The sequence below is a fragment of the Athene noctua genome, chromosome 1 (genome assembly GCF_965140245.1).
Source record: "Athene noctua chromosome 1, bAthNoc1.hap1.1, whole genome shotgun sequence".
Lineage (NCBI taxonomy): Eukaryota > Metazoa > Chordata > Aves > Strigiformes > Strigidae > Athene > Athene noctua.
In genome coordinates, this window is record NC_134037.1 from 110,043,658 (window position 1) to 110,065,163 (window position 21,506).

A 21,506-nucleotide genomic window follows, 5' to 3' on the forward strand; every position below is an offset into this window, starting at 1 on the left:
CAAATTTCATTGGTGCTCCTTAAAATAAAATATCAACATGGACATGATTACTGCATCATTTTGTTACAATTGGATGAAGATAGAACAAGCTGCAGTGTTTTTTCTTTGGTGCTTACTTCAGCAGCAGTCAAAGTGTGGATGAATACCACAGGTAGCTCTTCGGTAACAGCAAAATAAGATCACAAGGATTTTGCTTTTGTTCTTAAGAACAGAAATGTTCAACTTAAAGGATTGTTTTCTGACCAAGCTTTACTGTTTCCCCACAAACAAAAATCAGTTAATAACTTGACAACCGTTAAAAAAATGACTAGATCTCAATACATCAACAGATGATACAGACTGTCATATAAAAAAATTGCCAACATTTGAACCATTTCAGACTTCTTTTGGATTCTGTAACTGTGCCACATCTCAGATTTTCACCTGAAACAGGCTCACAGCCACAAAAAAAGTCCAAAACCTGCAACCCAAATATATATCCTAAATATCTTCACTCAAACTGATACCCATGGGTGTATTTGTAGATTAGATCCTTCTCACAGAATTAACCAGGTAGCAACACTGCACAGCACTTCATATAAACCTCTGATTAAAAGGTGAATACTGTGCAGGTAAAAATAAATTAAACAGCTCCTGACAGCTCTTAAGTGCAATACAATGGCTTACCCCTCCATATGCATAAAGTTTAGATCCCACCCCCAATATGGGGTACACAGGCCACAACCCGGCCTCTCCCAGTGCTCTCTCTGAGCATCACTCACCGGGAACTCCAACAGATCACCTCAATTAGTTGTAAGCACCCTTTGTTCCCCTAAGACAATCAGCGAAGGGTATGACAGAAATCCAGAGTAAATTACCAGTTTGTGGCTTTCAGGACTAAACATTGTATTTTACATGAATTCTTCAAAGCACATCACATACTACAGCTATGGAAGCCTCAAGACTCCTGAGAAGCACAGATCAACTGTTGTCCACATTATGCAACTAAAGAACATAGAAAGCAAGTATCTGGAACTTCATTAGAATCAAACATGAGGATTGATGCTACCATAAAAAACACTGCAGAAAATAAAATAAAATACAAGGCTGTGACAATTATTTTCACTTTCAGGTAAACTTGATCTGGTAAAACTAAATGATGAAAATTCAGTCTTTCAAAGGAGATAATTAAGAAGGTCCTGTAGACAATCTCCCCATACCCTGCAAATCTACAGTCAGACTGAAAAGAAATACTGTTTTTACAGGTTCCTTTCCTATGGAAGTAGTCAGAATATACAATCAGAAGAATCATACTAATTTGCCAATAAAATCTATCTTTAATTTCCCTAGTTAGATTTGCTAAGTGATTTGCATCATTCTCCACTAATTAGCAAGGTTCAGCAACTTTTTTGGCCACCTATATAACTGCATCATTACCACCTGTATCTGTCCAGGTACAGAACTACCTCTAAACTGGATACAGCCAGGCTGCCAGGAACTCTTATGGACTGAGTATCCAATACTGGTATTAATGCATTATTTTTCCAAGTAAACTTAAAAGAAGGAGTTTGCCCAAAGAGATCTCAAGTCTAGTGCAAGGCATGTGGTGTGCAAGCTTCCAAGCTTAGGGTCTGAAGAAGATTAATTGCCAGGGGCAAGGAAAACTTTAAATGAGGGAGGCTGCTGATGAAATAGTGACATGGGAGCACAGTTTAAGGCATAACTTATATACTTTTTGTTTCCTTTCTCCAAACCACATGGAAGTAGCTGTATGGATGTAAAGATTAAGATTTGATCGCTATTGAAGGTATTGTCTCTGTTGAAGGCTTGCTTTCTCCACTTTGCACTCTATGAATCTGAGCAAGAGTACCAGGGCTAGAAGTGTACCTACCAAGGCAGAGAAGAAGGGCTCAAGATGCCCACATCTCCATCAAAAGGAAGGTTTTTCTTATACCAAGTATGTGGCACAATGTCAGGAGTGCAGCTTTGAATATTCCTGATAACTGACAAGTAGCTTGCTTTGTTTTTGTTCTGTAGCAGTGAAAATATAAAAGAGGAAAGTACAAAAAGCAATACTTGGAATTTTGGAAAGACAATCAGTGTTATGCTTTTTCTTAAATTAAGGTTTGGAAAAGTATGTTCCTACTACAAAGCCTACCACTGGAGAAGGAAAACACAGTGCTCTTTTCCCAAAAATGGTGAGGCAGAAGAGATACAGAATGTCCTTTATCTTTGGGCCTGGATGCTGTCTTCTAGCCACAAACGACTGGAGCTGGAATTGAAACACTGGCTTCCTTCCCTACTGGCTGAGGCACATTACTTCAAACAGTGTAACAACATGCAGCTGTAGCTTCCCTACAATCACCCCTCCTTCAAATTAACAAGAAAAAAATTATTTTGGACTACGGCTTTAGAGTTACCTTTGCGTGTTCAAAGACACAACAGCATCAACTGCAAGGTGGTGATAAGGCAAACTGACAGGTGCACTACACAAAAGCTGAACTATGCTCTCCTAAAGGTTGAGAGAAGTACGTGACAGAAAACCTTTAATTTAGGCAGACAGGATCCCTCTCTGGAAGCCTTTAAATACATTTACAAACTCTCACTGAATCTATGGGAATTTTAAACATGTGCTCTAAAATGCACTTACTTCTCTAAAACACAGACTATCTTCTTTTAATCACAGCATACCCCCCCTCAGCTATCTACATTGAGACTAAGCCAAACGAAACTTGTCACCACCTCTTTTATACAGACTTTTCCCTTTCCTCATCTATCAGTAGCTCCATCACACCTCATTTTAACTCAGACAAATTCTGCTCATCTCTTCCAAAACAGTTGTTTTCAAGAATGGTACGAAATACATATTCAGAGAAAATGGCCATCCTAACCAAAACTGGCTAAGACGTCAATGCTGAAGGAGATTAGTTTGGGATGGTGACAAACTAGAGGGCATGAATATACAAATGACAACACTCTACGACCTTTCCAATGCTCAGATAAGATATATTCAGGTGGTTCCTGAAAACAGCCCATCTTATTTATTCTGCTTCAAGACTTGTGAAGTCTCACAAAATTTGTTAAATGCACTCTTTATAGAGGATCCTAAATACAGTACCTTCCAAAGTACCCTTCAAAGAGCCAGTGATGTTACCACCTTTATCACAAAGGAAATTGGGACATAAAACATTAAGGGAAAAAGTGGTCATCCAATATTAACTAATAAGTTCAGAAATCCAGACAAAAGTTTTGTAGACCACATAGCATTACATAGAGCTTTATAGTTTAAAGCAGAGCTCCAACTGGTTTAAGTGACAGCTGAGACTTCTCAGTATCTCTTCACATCAAACCACAGGAAGTCAACTAACTGATCCATATGGTGATGAACGCAGAATTAGTGGCTACATACAAAATATGTGGTTAGTATCTAGTATCAGCATAAAAAAAAACCCCAACCGTCTCTAGCAGTCAACAAAAGAATCACATTTTCCATAGCATCATTCAATTACCGCATTAAAAAAAAAATTCCTTTTCTGCAAACCACAACTTCACTCACTACACTGACAGCTAACTTTGACAGCTTACTCCCCATTAGCATCTGAATGAATTTCCAGAGCCCTACTGTCTTATGGGATAAGCAAAACTGGGGGGGGGGGGGCCAAGAAAATGCCACAATCATACAGGTACAAAGACGGGACACACACAGATAGACTGTTAAATCTGTCAGTTTGTGTTTATATGGTTTTAATTATTATTTCTTTCAGTATTTCTATCATAGATATATACTAGTAACAAAACAAATTTTCAGAAATTTTTTCTGTATTCTTAAATCATTTAATAATCACTTAAATAACATCAAAATTTTCAGGCAAAATCTACTTACGTAACATTCAGGATACATCTAAACAAAAAAATCACCTTTAAGTTGCTCCTAAACCCAATTTCTACCAGACCTCTGAAGTGGCCGCTCCCAGGCCTGACATCTGAGAGAGCCCCTGGAAGATGCATCCAATGTCCCTCATCCTCCCCCTCTTCTCTGCAGCGTGCTTAAACCTCACCACACGTCAGAGGACCTGCAGAGACCAGCTCCCTGCTGCTCCTTCTTTCTGAATTCTGATGCTCCATATTCCACACTCAAGTGCCCGCAAGTGGAGAAAAGTATAGAAAGCAACATTAACCTTCAAAGCAGTTCCCAGAAAGACTCCCCATATTGCAATTCGGAATGCCTCTTACCTTCCCATTTGAGAATAAAGTACAATATAGACTATTTTGGTTAAAGCTATAAACAATACTCCCATTTCCTTTCTTTCAGACTAGAAGTAATTCCCTGACTTTTAATGCAAAACCAGAATTAGCTCAAGTTTTTAGGCAGCCAAAATAGTTCACAGATGCAGAAAGAACACCAGGTAAATTTCTTCATAACACCAACACTGTCATGTGCCTTACTCCATTCTTACACCATTAGGATCTGATGTTGTATTTCTGGGAAAGAGATAAATGAAAATCTGAACACTTAACAGGTACAGTTGCACAATAGACTTCCTTCCACTTCTTAAGCTAGCCTTGCTGCTACTGTAGACACATTTCACCCTGCAATCACTTCACTGCCCTCAGGTGTGCAGATGTCCAACTGTGGAGTTGAGCTGTAAATCTTTATGACTGAAACAGCAGCTAAGAGGCCAGGCAAAAAATGCTCAACATCTAGTGAGTGTGGAAGGATTCTACTTCTACAAGTGCTTTCAAAATATCAGTTGATATCAAACAAAAAAGTCATAACACAGTCATGAATTAGGCCATGCATTTACAAATGACAGGAAAGACTGACGACTCCTCTTATCGGAGACTGCCTGAAAACCTGAACATTTGCCAGGCAGTGGGCACACTCTCACATACAAAGCTAACTCCTCAAATTCAGGGGAAAGAGTACCCCAGGCCAAAGGACTCAAAGACAGTCCTTGCATACCGTTCAAGTCATATTTAGCGCACGCTTGGAATGATTCTGAGAACTCAGTAAGCAAGATTTGGTCCTACCTGTCCTGCCACCAGTTTGAAACCCCTCAAAAGCAAGGTACATATATTGGAGAACAGAGGCTTTGGCTTTGCATTTAGTTCATATCAAAGCACTAAGGTTTAAGAATGAGTACATAATGCTCAGCAAACATGGAAAGGCTGTTCTGAACCACCCTTTATTTATTCTGCACTTGTGCAGAAGCTAAGCAGAGGGCAGTGCCCTGAACATGACCAGAAGGCCAGTGCTCTGCAATACCACTGAAATGGTGACGGATCAAATTCTCTTTTCATGGTAAGATTTCCTTCCTGAGCTATCAGGCTTGAAAGAAGGAGGAAAGAAAAATTATCACATTGACTTTTCTTGTGTTTATCTTTCTCTTAACACCATGATCAACATAAAAAAAGAAAAATATTAATGGATTACTTCAGGTATTTAAGTTTAGAATCCTAACTCCTCTCAGCTAATAAGCCCCAAAGTGATGCACAGTATGCAATTAATGAAATCACAAGAGAGAAACATGCTGCTTCTTTTCTACTGCAACCATCTGCAGTAACATTTTTGAGGAATTAAAGGAACCCACAGGAAAAATATCATCATGCTTCGTCTGAAAAATACCTTAAAACAAAGATTATTTTGAGTGTGCTAACAAAGCCTAGGAGATTCTTGAACATGGCAATTCAGTCTCAGCTACTAGTTAAACGCACAAGAAACAAGAGGGAAAAAGTATTCAAAGGGATGAGTAAAGGTGTTACTCTCCATTTAATCCTCAACTCACCTACTACAGTACTGAGCTCACAAAATGGACAGGACTTGCTATACTAATATCACATAACAGGAAGATTCCTCTGTTACATGAAACTGAGAAGAGAATGGGGAAAGGACCCAAGAACCTCCAGGAGAACATGAAGTTCTTCTGTGCAAGTTGGGATTTAGCTCAAGAAATCAGTGAGTAACTGGCTCTATACCCTTCCTTATATAGCTCAGAGAAACAGACACATTCATCAGCAGAAAATACAAAGAATAAAAACATTCAGCAGGAGACGGGATAACTGCATTATTTACAAGCAGGAAAACCACAAATGAGTTACTAAAGCTCTCCAACACAAATACTGATGTAGGATCTGGTTTTGCACTAGCTTGCACTTCATTCAGATATTACTGTTCCATACCAAAAAAAAAAAAAAAAAAAAAAATTAAAACCCACTACTGTTCTGACTGCCTTTTATTTTACACAGGTGTAAATGACTATCCGTTACTTCAGATGTCATGCGGTCAGGCTGAAGTCTTATATTTTGTTAATGTTTTTTTTCCAAGAAAGCTCACTGTAAACAAAAAACTCATTAAAAGTTACTCTATCCATCTGCTAATGAAGCCAAGACTGGATTAAAACCCCAAATTCCACTCTCCGCAGACTAGCAAGAAATATTCATTTCAGTAAACCTATCACCTCAGAGCACCAATTAATTTGTGACCTTCCACATCTGACTGTAAAAGAAAGGAGGCAAGTTTCTGAAGTCCTAGTGTACTGAATCAAGAATGAGAACCCTAAATCACTGTCATTTTACAAATATTAAATATGTTACAGCAGAGCAGAGGACTAATCTTCCTTCCCCACATTCAGAAAGCACACATAAGGGCTGGCTATGGCAGTAGACCCTGGAAGGAAAATTCCAACCCCTACCATACTTTCACTGACGAACTTGGAGAAACTCCATGCCTGTTCCAATTGCTCTATTCCACGTATACCATAGCTACCTTGGGACACTTCAAGAACTTTTGCCATTTAAATCTGGCAGAGCAAAAAGATAAATTACAGCAAGTTGTATAAAATGTTTCTGCACCAACAAAACACAAAGTAAGTGCAAATTATAATGACACAGTGAAACCACTCAGAAATATCCTTATTAAACAAACTCCCTCATAAAAAATAACAGCTTCCAATGTAAAGCATTATGTATTACATATGGGAGATAGCTGCTATCTGTGAAGTAGTATTTCATGAATAGATCTTGAATGGTTCTTTTGCAGTACTATTTAAAAAAGAAAAATTCAGCATTTCTCTTCTGGCATGTCATGACTAGGTTGCTGTAAAAATTGACTGACTGACCAACCAACCTCAGGGCACCCTACTGAATGTGTTCAAAATTCCTTATGCACAAAACACTGAAACAAAATTAACTAAAAAGGTAGAGCATCCATTCTTAATGGAAAGTTGAGTTTTATTCAGCACAGTTGCTTCAAAAATCCACAGGGCAGTTCACAGTGCAGTGGGAACAGGCAGGAAGCAGATACTCAGGAGGACCAGGTAGAAAAAAAGGAGGGGTGGAAGGGTAGAGAGGGGGAATTTCCTCATCCACGGAAGTAACTGTACTGTGAAATTACCTACCTATACTGTCTGTTTTACTTCAACTGATGACTAAATATAAGGTTATAAGAGGACTTGCCTCAACCTTCACTTAAAACTTTTCAGAGCAATACCTGTGCACATACAGCTTTTCAGGAGATAATTTCCAGCATTAGCTGGAGATTATAATCAAGTTTCTGGATATCTCTCTTGTCATCACATTTGACTTCCTGAAAACATACAAAGTTTTATGGGAAAAGTTTCTAGTGTAGCAATGTTATATACAAATTCCCTTTCTCCTCTCTGAACTGAATTTTGCAGCCTAATGGTTACTTGCTCCAACACCACCAACAGTCATCTTCAAAGTCCACTCAAGCTAAGCAAACCCCACATGCAGCAGGAATCAGTGGCAGAGCGGTATCCTACTTACTATTTATGAAACAAGATTTAAAGGTATGTATTTCATTTGATACAAGATCTTTAGACACTTGGGGGCAATTTTTCTGAAGTACCAGTGGCATGCATGTACTTCATGAGGCTGCAGGAAAAATTTTGAAAAGGTGAGGTACAAACTGCTGTATGAGTTAAAAGCAGCTTAATTTTTATGCAGGTCCAAGTTCAACAAACATAAACAGTTGCTCAAAACACAATCCTGGCAACCAGCCACCTGATCACTGCAGAAAAGAGCACTTCCCTTCTGAGAAATAAAACAATTGCCACTGTTACAAATTGTACAACGCTGAAGTTACAGGACAGGGAGGAAAGAGGACATCACAGCAACAAGATCACAGAAATAAGATTCCAATGTTTCTTGAGTAACAACCCAAAAAAGAGAGTGCCCAAACAGTATGCTGAAAATTTAAGCAAATAAATAAAGCACTTAAACACAGAAGTTACAAGCTACCCACACCTTCAGGAATTTCCACAGAAAACATTTCAAAAACTTTGGAAGTAAAAAAATTTGGAAGGAATGTACACATAGACCTGGACCCTAGAAACTGCTTTTCCACATGAATTTTTGAATGGCCTTGAACAAATCAGAGCTCTGACTCCATCTCTTTGCAGAGATATTTAAGATGCTAACAACCACTCCATTTTCTCAAACAGATTTTCAAGGCAATATATGCAAGTGTCCAGTATCATTGTAAATTACTTTCTCACCAGGAATCATACTACTGAAAAAGGACATTTACAACCCTCCTAACTTGGAAACAAATACACATTTTTAAAGTATCCTTTAAAAAATTAAAGCAAAATAAAGAAAATACTCTCCCTGGACATCTAGAAAAAGCTACAGTACTTGAAATCTAGTTTTAAATTCTTAACTAGTTAATGCCTTCACATAAGTGGCTTGGCTTTCTTTAAAAGCTCAGCAGCAAATATGAACTGCTTTAATACAGCACGGCTATCAGTGAATTAACATCACGCTTATCTCCATTAAATGGGAGAAGAATTTGGCTTACAAATGCTTTCTTCTTCCTACCAGACACACATGACAGTTTTGGCTCATAGCTGTTAAGTCAACGCCTACCACCTAAAGTCTGTATAGGTTTATTGTAACAAAAAAAAAAAAAAAAAAATATTTTCCTATATATATAATCTATGTATACACACAGAGTCTTCTAAATACAGTATTTGAATTTCTATTTAAGAATTTTATACAGACTCATCTTGAAAGACAGACAGTCCCCCTTCCTAAATATCCACTGATGAATCCATCTCCATTCAGATGTCTAAACTTTCTGAAGTCTTGGCACACCACCTCTGGCTGGGAAATGTGCCTTTGACTGGAGAGCCTGTTTTTTCTGTAAGAGAACAAGCAGCCTGGAAAAACAGCACCTAAGTCCTCAAGTACCAGGTACAGAGGAGTATGATATAAGATGGACATTAAGGCAGAGAGAAAGAAGAGAACATGGGTTTATTCATCAAGTCCTAGGCTGAAACTGAGAGGCTCAAAATGTTGGCAAGTAGCACACTTACAGACTTCAAATACTTAGCTTATTCGAATACTCTAAGTGAGAAAGGACATCAGGTGTTACACAATGCAGCAGAGCTACACCGCTTTTATAAACACACACACAAAGGACCCCAAACCCCTGTGATACGTGTTTATGCTTAACTCGAACGTGCAGTTTGACATGCTTGACCTGGCTTCTCTTTAAGTTAATTAAAATTCTGCCACAAGCTTTTGGGGGATGGTGGGGGGGGTGCTATTGAAAACAACAATCAGCATACCACGAAGAAATCCTTGTAGCTTTGCCAAAATTACTTCACTTACCATCTTCCAACTCCTGCAAGTTTCCTCTGCCGTTTCCCATAGGAAATGGTTTTGTACTTCAGATGCTAGAACGGTGCTAAGAATGACCTTCACGCCCTGTCGCTGTAAAAGTGTGTGATTTCACATGCTGGAGGGGAGGCGGGCGGGGAGGGATACAGAAAGAACTGGAGAAGGTGTGCTCAAGAGAAACTGAAAATCTACAGTAAAACCAAAACCAAATGGCAGTCTTTAGCAAAAATGCCATGAAAATCTGTCACTAAGTTTTGTTTATTGCTTTAGAAATCAGTGGGATCAGTAAGATCAAAACTACTTTATTTTACTGAAGAAAATACTTGCCCCAAACAAGTGATCTCACCAGATCTGGCAGAGACTTATTAGAGAAAATGGTTTCTTTATACTGAAAAATTAAAAAAAAAAAGTAGTAAACAAAAATAAAAGGAAATCACCAAAAGATGGAATCTCTCTCTGAAGTGAAAGACGCAAGGCAAGAAACCGTTGTTCTTTTAGAGACAGAATAACACTTACATTTTAAGACCTAGCAGCTCAGCAAAATTCAATTTTGCTGAACACAAGCAGTCATCACTAAGAATTGCCATTAACATGCTATTTCTTAATTAAAGATGGATGGGGAAAAAAAAAAATCACAAGATCATATGGAACAAAATTAGACAAGTTTTGAATAATCATATGACAGTTTGATGTTATTGAAGGGTTTTAGTGCCACAGATTCAGCACGTGGTAGAACTAAATGTATTGAGGCTTCAGCAGCAGTTAATGCACAGTGACATATATAGCTTTTGGGCTGTTTAAGAAGCTTTTGTAATTATAACTGTGATCATATACATGGTTAAATACATTTACTGACAACATAAATTACACGATCAAGATAAAGAAAAACAACTTTCGAGACTGGATTGTTCCCTTATGAAGAAAACTTAGCGGTGAAATTAAAGCAAATTTTTAAGTACTAATGTCAAGAATTCCTTGGAAGAGATTCCCTTCTATTAGTAGTGCCAAGGATCACAAAGCGAATGTAATATTGTCAGTAACTAATACTGATTAATTTCATTAAATAATCTAACTTTTGGAGAAAAGGAATGTAAAAATTCAACAGTGTAGCTAGACAGCAAATCAGCAACTGCTTGCCCCCACTGCACCCCTTCTTTCCCCCCTCAGACAGTTAAAGCACTAGGCTACTGCCAGTAAGATCAGATGACATCTCGGCTAAATCACCCAGGAAGAGACTTTTCAGATGTTACACATGAGCTCAGGCAGCATATACTCAACAGCCTATTTGTACAGACACTCACTGAAGTATCTAAGAAACTATGTCATTAGAAGTAACTGCTTCCCAGACGATCTTCTCTCAATTCCAAGTGTTACTCGAGGATCAAGTTAACCAAGAAATAACACACCCCAGCTGCAACAATATACATATCTTAGTCACCTTAACTCTATTTAGTGCCGTTTGCTTTTTGAGAGTCTGGATTATTATCATCAGTGGATAATTCTTCCTTTCAGAAATCAGTGGATAATTTTTCCTTTCAGAAAAACAGGTAAGACACAAGAGTATAAAGAAAACAAAAATGTCAGCCTACCAAATACTTAGATCCAGAAAAACCAATTTGCCTCAATTTATTTCGAGAGTTAAATTACTACTTTTGCAAAGATACAAAGTTTAGAAATATATCTTTCACTAGCTAAAGGCGGTTGCTACCTAAGAAAATAAAAATAGTCAATATTGGGGGTGGAGGGACACAACAAAATAAAGCATCTCAGGACAGAAACAGCACAGCTAAATGACAATGATTTTCTCTGCAAATTTCTATTTGTGTAGGAAGCTGCTTCTATAATTTCCCTCCAACATATCAGATCACAGCAAAAACAAGTCTCTTTTGTGTCAGTCCCTACCAAAATTATAAAAGGATCCTTTTAAATTATCACAAAATAGAACAACGTCAAGTGTTTTCTAAAAGTTGGGGGAAATAGAACAAAACCATTCCAAGTGTGTTAATACAAGAATTCTTGTCTTTCAGTTACAAAACATACAAGGAAAACTGTTTAAAGACATTGATTGATACTATGCCAAATACCACAAAACACACAAACACACCAACACTTTCTTTCTCCAAGAAACTGCCATCATCAAAATCAGACAGCTATTTTGTAGACGCCTATTCATGATTAGAAGTTTTCTCATTGCAAGAAGAAAAATTTTGGTAACTTATGGAAACAAAAAGGCTCACAATTTCTACACCACATATCCATCAGAAAAAGCTGGTAATGTCAAAATTTGATTCAAAGTTGTAGCTTTTTTGTATGTTAGAGGGAATCTGAGAGGCAGCCTCCAAACACGGAGCACAGGAGCTACAGTAGGTGAAGCCACTGAAGTCTGGGTTGTCACAGTCCTAGCCCCCTTCTTTTGTACAAACACCAGTACAATCGTTTCACACAACCAGATCAACAGACTTTAACATGTTTTTGCAGGGTTAGTTTTCAACTGCAATCTGTCCCTCTGCCCACACAAGCACCAACAAAACAGAGATCAGTGGACTTGGCCAGTCTTAAGACACCATCAAGTCAGCTCACACCCAAGATAAAACCAGACGAGTTACAGTTAAAATACTAACTCCTATTTCCTCCTCCTCCTCTTGTTACTATGTGTCCTACAAAACATCCAGACAACACAGTGCTTTATTTACAAAGGGCAGCGTAATAAAGGTGAAAGATCTTCAATGAGCAACAGCAGGAAATACCTTGGGACTACGGTGTCCCCACAGCACGAATGACATTTTCTTAAACCACTTCACAGTCATGTAACAAAAGTTGTTGCTACCCTTCCTACAACTTCTTTATTTTAGTTTTAGGTATTAAAATGGTAAAAGCTATACTCTCACTCAAGTCTCTCATATTTAGACTACAAGAGTTTTTAAAACAGATCACAACTCCTTACAGCCAGAACAAACAGCCCAAGGCCCCAGCTCTACAAGAGCTTACAAACAGAAATGATTCATGTTAGTAAATCGATTGATACCTACAGGATCTAATAAGAAATATACAGGGTGTTTACAGAAAACACTGTGTAGATGCACCTGTAGGTAAATAAAGCCTATGTGTATGGCTCACACAGGTGACAACTTTTTGTTACCATTCTCCACACACAATTTCTATATTATGAGCCTGACCACCTAAATCATGAAAGCTTGACAATGACTGCGGAGAAACAAAGGAAAAAAGCAATCCAAATGCAGAAACCAAGATTTTGGCCACAGGAGCATCCCACTGACACACAGATATCTGCCTCATATAAGAAAGAGAAAGTGAGATCTTGCTCAGATGAAAAGCAACAAGAATGGATGCGGGGAATAAGAGAAGGAGGCTTCAGCTGAGAAAAGGTACCTACACTAAAGCTTTGCTTTGGAAAAACATTACTCATGAAACACACACAGAAAGGAAAGGAGGAAGAACTCAGAAATGGAGACCTGTGGGCACTTCACCACAGGTGAGGTCATGTTACAAGTAGCACAGTCACACAAGCCTAAAATAAGGTAGGATTTTAAGATGAAAAGGACGAAATGGGGACAACAGTGGGAGGGAATACAAAAAAAAAAAAAAAAAAGGAAAGAAAATCACTTTGCACAGAAAAACTGCTCAAATATCCTCCACTCTGGAGAACAACATATTTCCATGCTCCTGAGATAAAACAGAGTCCTCCTCTAAGTCCAGACTTCTGAGACTGAAGCCGAACAAAAGATCAATAAAGTGTTGCTGGCCTAATCCCACAACGTTTGAAGGAAACGTAGCTACTGTTATTAACATCTATGCATGCTTTTTCCCTCCCCTTTGAATGCCACTCTAAACTCACCTAGTCTTTCTACAAAAAAAAAATTACCATATATTTTTACTAAATTATTGAACAAAATACATTTAAAAGCTTGGCTTTTTTTCCTCAAAATGGCCTAGAAAATACTGCAGTTCATAACATCTACAAGCTCCAGATCAAAAACTTTTCCAAAAGATGCAGAGATAAGGTGTGCTAAGAAGCTGAACCCTAAGAATAAAAGAAACCTATCATATTGTGTAACAAAAATAATTTAAATCAAACTAGAAGTCCGGATACAGATAAGGAAGAATTATGAAACACTAAGTCTTGGGAGTCTGGATACACCTCATGTGGATTTTATCCATGGTGACTGATAGTAAACCTAATTAGGGTGTATTACGAGAAATAAAGCAAACTGACTCATCTGAATAGAAGATTTTTTTCAGGTATTATGAAGCCTAATGTCATGTTTAAACTACTTGAAATAAAAATCTTGTAGCTAACAAAAGATTGCACATGACTGACCTAAATCACTTGCATTTTTTAAAGATTTTAGTCCACATTAGTAGCATTCCCAAGCTTAATGAGGATTTTAGAAAAATAATGTGGTGAGGTAAGTTAGACCAGAGTAGAACAAAATATTCTAGTTGTTCCGCCAGAAAAAGAAAATCAAATTAAGCAAGTACAAATGCTTATGGAAGGAATGCCTGCTTTGCCAAAAGGTAAAACTTAAAAGAGTCTAGGAGCTGGCCTTTTCTTTTAATTCTGTCTCAGCTATCCACTGTACCTTTTCTAGTCAGGTTTAACAGCTTGGCAATAGGATTGATCTAATTGCTTCTGGAAGTTCTCTGTGCAAATGGAGATGATAAATTTTTTACAGTATAAAAGTAACTAGGGATGCTATGTATGGGTTAATATTTTGCAAAGGGTTAATATTTTGCAAACATCCAGGATAATTTAGAGCGTCCACTTTCAAAAACTAATATGGGAAAAATAATTACCAGGATAGTAGCCTGAATCTACTTTGTATCTGGAAATACTGTACTTGCAATTTATTCACAATAAAATTTCAAATCAACACTGACACTTAACTATACAGCCACAGGTATGAATCAGAAGTGAAATTACTTTTATTTGCTGCTGCTATTCAGAAGCACTGATGCATAGGCATAAGATACAGCTTCAAAAAGAAAGGTAATTCCTCTCCATCTTTGTAAAAAAAATAAAAATATATATAAAAACAAAGTATGAAACTATGTTGGGCCAAATAAGCTCATTGTTCTTACAGCACAATATCCTTTCAGTCAACTGCGAACTAATAAAAGGCTACGGGTTGTAAAAACGTACAAAAGAGTGTAAAAGGGCCAAAAGACAAGGAAGGAGTTTAACCAGGTACACACATACTCAGCATCATGTGCTACACAGAGGTTAAGACAAACACACCTTTGGCAGTATATTTTACAGTTATGACCGCCCCCCAAATACACTACTGGATTAACCCTTTAATGTGGTATGTCTTAGTAACAGGGAATTTATTGTTTTGTCATGAGGTTTATAATGCCCACTGAGCAGACTAACTCATAATTGTATTTCTCCATTTGTCTCCATTAGACCAAAGTATGCTAGGAATTTCTGTACAGAATAAAGGCATTCCTAAAATTCCTGAAAATGAAGTATTAGTTAGCTTTCTATTTAAGCAAGCTGTACTCCTTTGCAATAAAAAGGACATCACTGACAGAAGTCAGTCAATCTAAATACACAAGCCACAGAGTCTGTCAGGCAGCCTCTGAATACCTCCAAACCTCCCCAGCCCAAAAGAACAAAACCAACCAAAACAAACATCCTTAAAAACCCACTTAATTTTAAGTAAAAATACGTTTTAAAAACTTGGTATATGGTATACGTGTTAAGAAACAAATGTGTTACAATGGGTTAATGCCTCACTCTACTGGAAATTGGCTTTAACGCTCATGCAAAACAAGTAGAATTAACTGGATGATCTCACAGCTCATTTGATCACATCAGAACTGTTGATAAACTTACAGTAATTAGTTTCCTCTGTTCATGACAAGAATCAAAACTGAAATAAATGTGGGAGAGGTCACAATTCAAAAGGTATAGATAGAGGCTAAACACAGAGCTACCTAACAATAAGGTCCGCACAGTCAACCATTCTCCTACGTATTTTCCTGCAATTTTTTCTTTGTTTTTCAAGTCAGTTGGTATAAAACTGCATCTCTGCAAAAGCTGCTTACACAACATTCTGAAACATGAGATTGGAAGGTCGTTTCTATTTGACAGCATTGAAAACCCTCCTTCTTTCACCCTAATCAATAAAAAGCATTTGTTAGCTGCAGCTATGTAACAGAAACACCAGTTTACATAAAATAAGCAGTAAAGCATTATCGTAAACAATGACAGAAATGTGTGCCTCAAGAATGCCACGATGACTTCTACATAGATTGGATCCCCACACCTCCACATACTTCAGCTGCAGGCAATGAAATAACTCACATTTACAATCAGATATATGCTTAAGCCCATTAAGTTGCTGTGACAAGCAGGATGCTCATTCTTCCCCAAAAAGAATTTAATAACTGTTTTCCCTTATGTCAATCAGACCAAGAGGTATTTCCAGTTTTATTACTACATTAAGGAAAAAAAAAAAAAGGTAATTCCTAAAATGTAAATTTTTTTTTGAAAAATTTATTTCTAATAGGTTAGATAGTACTAAGCACCAAAGTCTACTTTAATAAAAAATAAGGAACACTTAAAAGCTGAAGTCTTTTACTGCTCTCTCTATGAAGAGTAGAACCTAAAAGAAGGATTATTTTTTAACAGTTTGTTCTAAAAGCAAAATATAAGCAACTCATAGCTGCAAAAGCCTGTGACTTGTGTCATGACCTACAAACAAATGAACAACACAGAAGAGGTGCAGGAGTCTAGAGGCAAGATTCTATTTTATTTTGTTACTAATATTTAAAACCAAACCTAGCTTCAAAACGTTATACTATTTTTTCTTAAGAAAAAATGTGAGAGGAAAGAGAAAGAAAACTCTGACAACCTCTCCACATCTCTGTCTTGAAAAAATGGGTTTATGGCGATAGAACCATTTTTAACATCCAGAAGACACGCTGCACATCTGAATGACAGAAGTAGGATACCAGTGATGACAGTCTAATCTGTGACCGTAACAGCACTGCATAAACACCACAACATTTCAGTTCTACCAGAGGTGAAATCAGAACAATTTAATCCTTCCAAACCCTCCTTTGGTAGAAAAAAATCCAACATAAAAACCACTAAAGGACAGTTTACACTTTTCCTACAAGAAAACAATCAAGTCATTGACCTCCCCACACTATTGGTAGTGCTCTCCATCTTCCCTCTCTTATACCTCCACACATTTTGAAGTTTATTCTTGTTTTCTTTCAATGCATCCTAAATAACATTGTTCTAGTTTCTTTTAAAAAACAATTCAAATTGAAGCCATTGTAAAGGAAGTTTTCCCAGAACTAAGACATCTCCAGAAGTTTCTTTCTAACACTGTATTTTTATTTCAGGTTGAGCTTAACAGCCCTTGTTACATCCCTCACGGTCTTGAGACATTGTGGCAACTCAAACACATGTAGAAAAGAAAAAGCAAAGTGCTTGGAATTCTCAATAGATTTTTCTGGTAAGCTCCAGTTGCTATAATTAGACAGTCCCTTTTCTAAATCACAAATACAGCTATCAATAGAGATAAAAATGAAAACTAGCATCAGATACATAGAACAAGCCAAACCTAAACGTTCCATTTCCTTCCCGTCATCTCAAAATTTGCCCTGATTTAACCCTCAGAACTAAAATACAATGGTTGTTTCCATGGTTGTCTTTGCATATAAAATATCTACGTAAAATAAACAACAAAATCAAATCATCTTCTTTGCATGTCACAAAATTAATAATGTATAAAAATAGGGAAATTATGCTTTCACTTTAAGCCAAAAAAGGGATTTTAGAAGTAATACAGATTCTAAATCACAAAATAATCAATTAACCCAACACTTCAAACCAATCCAATGTAATGCCAAGCACTCAAAACGACTGAAAACCTACAAAAATGTAAAATTCAACTTCACATTCCAAAGACCTCACTTTCTCCACTTGCTGAGTCAAACTTGTAACATCAAAAGATGAGCAACCAGTTCAGACTCTCAACTGTTTCACGCTGCTTCAGTTTTTAATAAATTATAGATCTAGATAACAAGTGCATAAAATAGTCCTAAAAGATCCAAGGACTAGAACATGAAGCTGCTTAGTTCCCCTAAATATAGCAGCAGTCACATGGCCGTTACTAAGACCACATTAGCTTTTCCATGCTAGAATACCTCCTAAACCTTTCCTCCAAAAAATTTAGATTGTGCTATGAGTATTCAGTCTTACATAAAACACAGCATGTAACATCTCAGACCTAGAACAGCTTAAATAAAAATACACATCCATGTACAGCACCCTCAAAAAAACTAACCACAAAACACCCACAAAACCAAACAGCACCCTCAAAACTGCACCACTGAAAAGCAGGAAAAAATTATTTGCTGTTGAGCCATGCAGGACTCTGATCACCAAACAGCTATTTATTAGGCTTTTCTTAAAAATAACTATATAAATAAATTTTATTTGCTTCTAGAAATAATTTTTAAAAGCAGTTTAATGATGAACAGTTCTCAGGAGTACTTTGTACTTTGCAATTTGTAAGTGCACAAACCTACCAGTTCATACCATTCTAAGACCAGTTACAATAATTTCAGATTGCACTCATCATAGTAATAAAGCAAAATTATGGATGCTTGGCATAAACCCACAAAATGTCTTTCCAAGACAGCAACCAACTGACCACCAGTAGATATAACAGGCACCACGTTTTATGTCACTGATGGGAAAAATAAATTAACACACACTATTTTATACGGTACATTCAAAATTAAGAGTGCTTCATATACAGCAGCTTTCAGAACTCCCTGGTGTACAACTGGTGGTATTTTCCCTAACGTTCAAGTAGGGAAGCTGAAAAAAAACGAGTTGAAAGCACTTCAACATTGAGTCACTGAGGGATGCAGGGGTAGAGCCTACAATTTCTGGCTGCCAGCCTTCTGCTTCTGCCACCATTCGGCACTTCTCTGACTTTAAAACAACATATAACCTCCTTCTAATCAACCCCTTGCATTGTTTCCCCTCCTGGGGAGAGATACGTGAGGTCACGATTACATCAAAGAACAGGGTACCCTCAGTAACTTGACTGCACCAAATCACTGGAGGGTACTCTACCTCTGCAAGAACCTCATTTTGCCAACCCCCTGATCTCAACAGAAATGCCAGAGACTGCTAGTTTCAATGGAAGGGCTGGCTTTCAGAAGAGACAACTCATGTGAGTGTTTGCAGGATAAAGACATCATTCACATAGACACCCTCAACGTCAGACAGTAGAAACTGTTGCTCTTGCATTTCACCTCACAAACACTCTTGAAAATCAGGGTAGAAGTCCAGAGAGCAAAGCTGGGAGCAGACAGACTCAGCTCTGAAAATGGGAGGAACTGGTCTTGTCTGAAGATGAAGAGTCCCACTAAGGCACAGTTGGAGCATGAGAGCGGAAAAGAAGCAGGAAAAATAGGCCAGCAAGAAACCTTACTCCAGCCTTTCCAAAACAGTGTATTATTTCCATCAGCGGCCTGTAAAGTTTATTACAGAAATCTTCAGGTACCGTCAAGAGCCTTGTAATGATACATTTCTCCATCAAACAACCACCACCGAACGCACAAGCACCCAATACGATGGGTCCCAAACACACCATTACGCTGACGGTTAACTTTTTTTTATTATTATTTACAGGATATCAGCTGGCTAGATCTGCTGCAGACGACACTAAGTTTCTGCATACAAAACACCCTTGAAGCCACCATATTTTCCCAGTTTTTCACAGCTTCTGTATGCCAGTGACAGTTTTAGAGGGAAGATTCTTCAGAAGTACTTTTAATTACTACTTCCTCCTTAGCTAGAACGCATTAATTATAGCCTGTTCCTCCAGATAATAAGAAAACAAAGGCCAGTGCAATATGAACAGTACAAGAAACTTAATTACTGAGTCAGATGTCCTTTAGATGTCAGTATGACTACAGTGAGGAGCAGGAAAATAAAACACACATATATCAGCCTCAAGTTGTTAGATCAGTTATCAAAACAATGTCTTTCCTCGGTGACTTCATTATGAAGAGCTCAACCAGCTAATTAATCAAGCGCCTGTTACGTTTTTTAAAAATGTGCCCTTTTTTTAATAAAGGAGGCCTGCTTATGTATTTATTACAAAGCAAATGTGGTAAATGGTTCTGCACGTAAATACAGAAGTGCTGCATGACTTTGAAGTTTGAAGGTCAGATACAGTAACCGTTTCTCATCAAGGTTCTTATGTCAGACTGCATCTTCTGTTTTGCATCTATGTTTAGGAGGAGGAAGAAAATTAATTAAAAAGAAAAACATAGAGACAACCAGTTCTATAACAACTTAAGAAGAACTGGAATGCTATCATCTACCTGTCTTCATTTAAAAATCTGCAAAATACCCTACCTCCCCGAAACAAAGAAAATGGAAAGGGTGCTGGGGGGACACACAATTTCATTCTGCTCATTCTGCTTTTCAACTTTGTTATCCTCATCAGGAAAATCAATCTAATAAAGTCAGCAACTATTTTATGTTAAAGAAGAAAATGTTATTTTCTCCCTTTTCACAGTCATTTCAAAACCATATCGTTTAAGAGAGATGGAGGATTTCCATGTTGATCAACACCTTTTAAAGAAGTATAGATCTGACTGCAGATGCAAACCAGAGGATTGTGTACTGATCTTTTTTCCAGGCATCAGAGAATTCAGCCCTCACCCTTCTACATTCCCAGCAACTTTCAGATACAAAACTCAACAGCTGGGCCTGAAGGCAACAAATACGCCTCATGTACCAGAGTGTGATCCATGTCAAAAAAACCTCTCACAAAAAACTCCACATACATTTTACATGCATACCTCAAAGACGAATATCCAATATGGATTTTTTTTTTTTAGCACCACCACCATGTTTAAATACAGTAAAAACAGTAAAACTGATAACACTTCCCAGTAAAACACTGAATTATAAACAATCCCCTCTTACACATAAGTAACAGACGTTATACAAAGCAGACAGGAACATGGACGGATGTACACAAAATAAACACATTCAAACTTACCCCACTCTAGATACTCAAGGATGTTCTTCTCTCTTCTCAGAGGAGAATTATTACATTCATCATAAAGGCAGATGAGTATATCCAGCAAGGTTTCCACACTGAAGCATTGCCCATTAGTCTGAGTTGGCCCATCCAAAATAAACTGCTCCAACTGCTTCAAACGCACTTCTCCAGACATGGTTGTTTCAGTTTGCATTGGGGTTTCTTTTTTAATGATTATTATTACTTTGTCAAAAAAAATAACAAAAAATAAAACAAAAAAAAATCTTTTGAGGGTTTTGTTGCTTAAAAAGAAGTCAACAGTATTTTTAACAAGTGTCAAACTCTGTCAGTGCTTGATTTCCAGCCCACCTCGGTGTTACCGACCTGAAACTAAACCCCTGCGACTTTCAGACACACACAATGTGTATATCTGTGTATGCATAATTTTTAAGATAAGAAAATAGCTATCCTAAAAATATATATATCTTTTAATATGCTTAATAAGAAGGAAAAAAAAAATACATGGCCACTCCTGATGCCTTAATAATAATAATTGCACTCAAATTCAACCAAGACTGACTGACACCGATTTCCCCGTGCGTGCACAGGCATACGCACTTAATATATTTAAAAAGGTCTTCTCCTTCATTCAAAATGCAGATCATGCAGCACGATCCTGAGAGGAGCCCCACCGCATCATTACAGCGTAACAGCCCCCTTCGGCTCGCACCAGCCTTTCGCTTCCCACAACGGATGGGAAAGGAAAAAATTATATGTATTTAGATCTTTATAGACACGAAAGGGAGAAGGAACCAGGGCGCACACCGTTGGGGA

At 37.5% G+C, this 21,506-nt stretch overlaps 1 protein-coding gene across 6 annotated transcripts in view; it reads right to left on the minus strand.

Moving 5' to 3' along the window:
* CDC42BPA (CDC42 binding protein kinase alpha) overlaps positions 1-21,506 on the minus strand; it is a 189,524-nt gene that overhangs the window by 167,389 nt on the left and 629 nt on the right. For all 6 annotated transcript variants that reach the window (XR_012632934.1, XM_074897332.1, XM_074897329.1 and 3 more), the window contains exon 2: positions 20,691-20,915. Coding sequence is in view for 5 of the 6 variants with exons in the window: in XM_074897332.1 (XP_074753433.1) it covers positions 20,691-20,886 (196 nt within the window). In the remaining variant the exon portion in view is untranslated. The remainder of the gene's footprint in view (positions 1-20,690; positions 20,916-21,506) is intronic.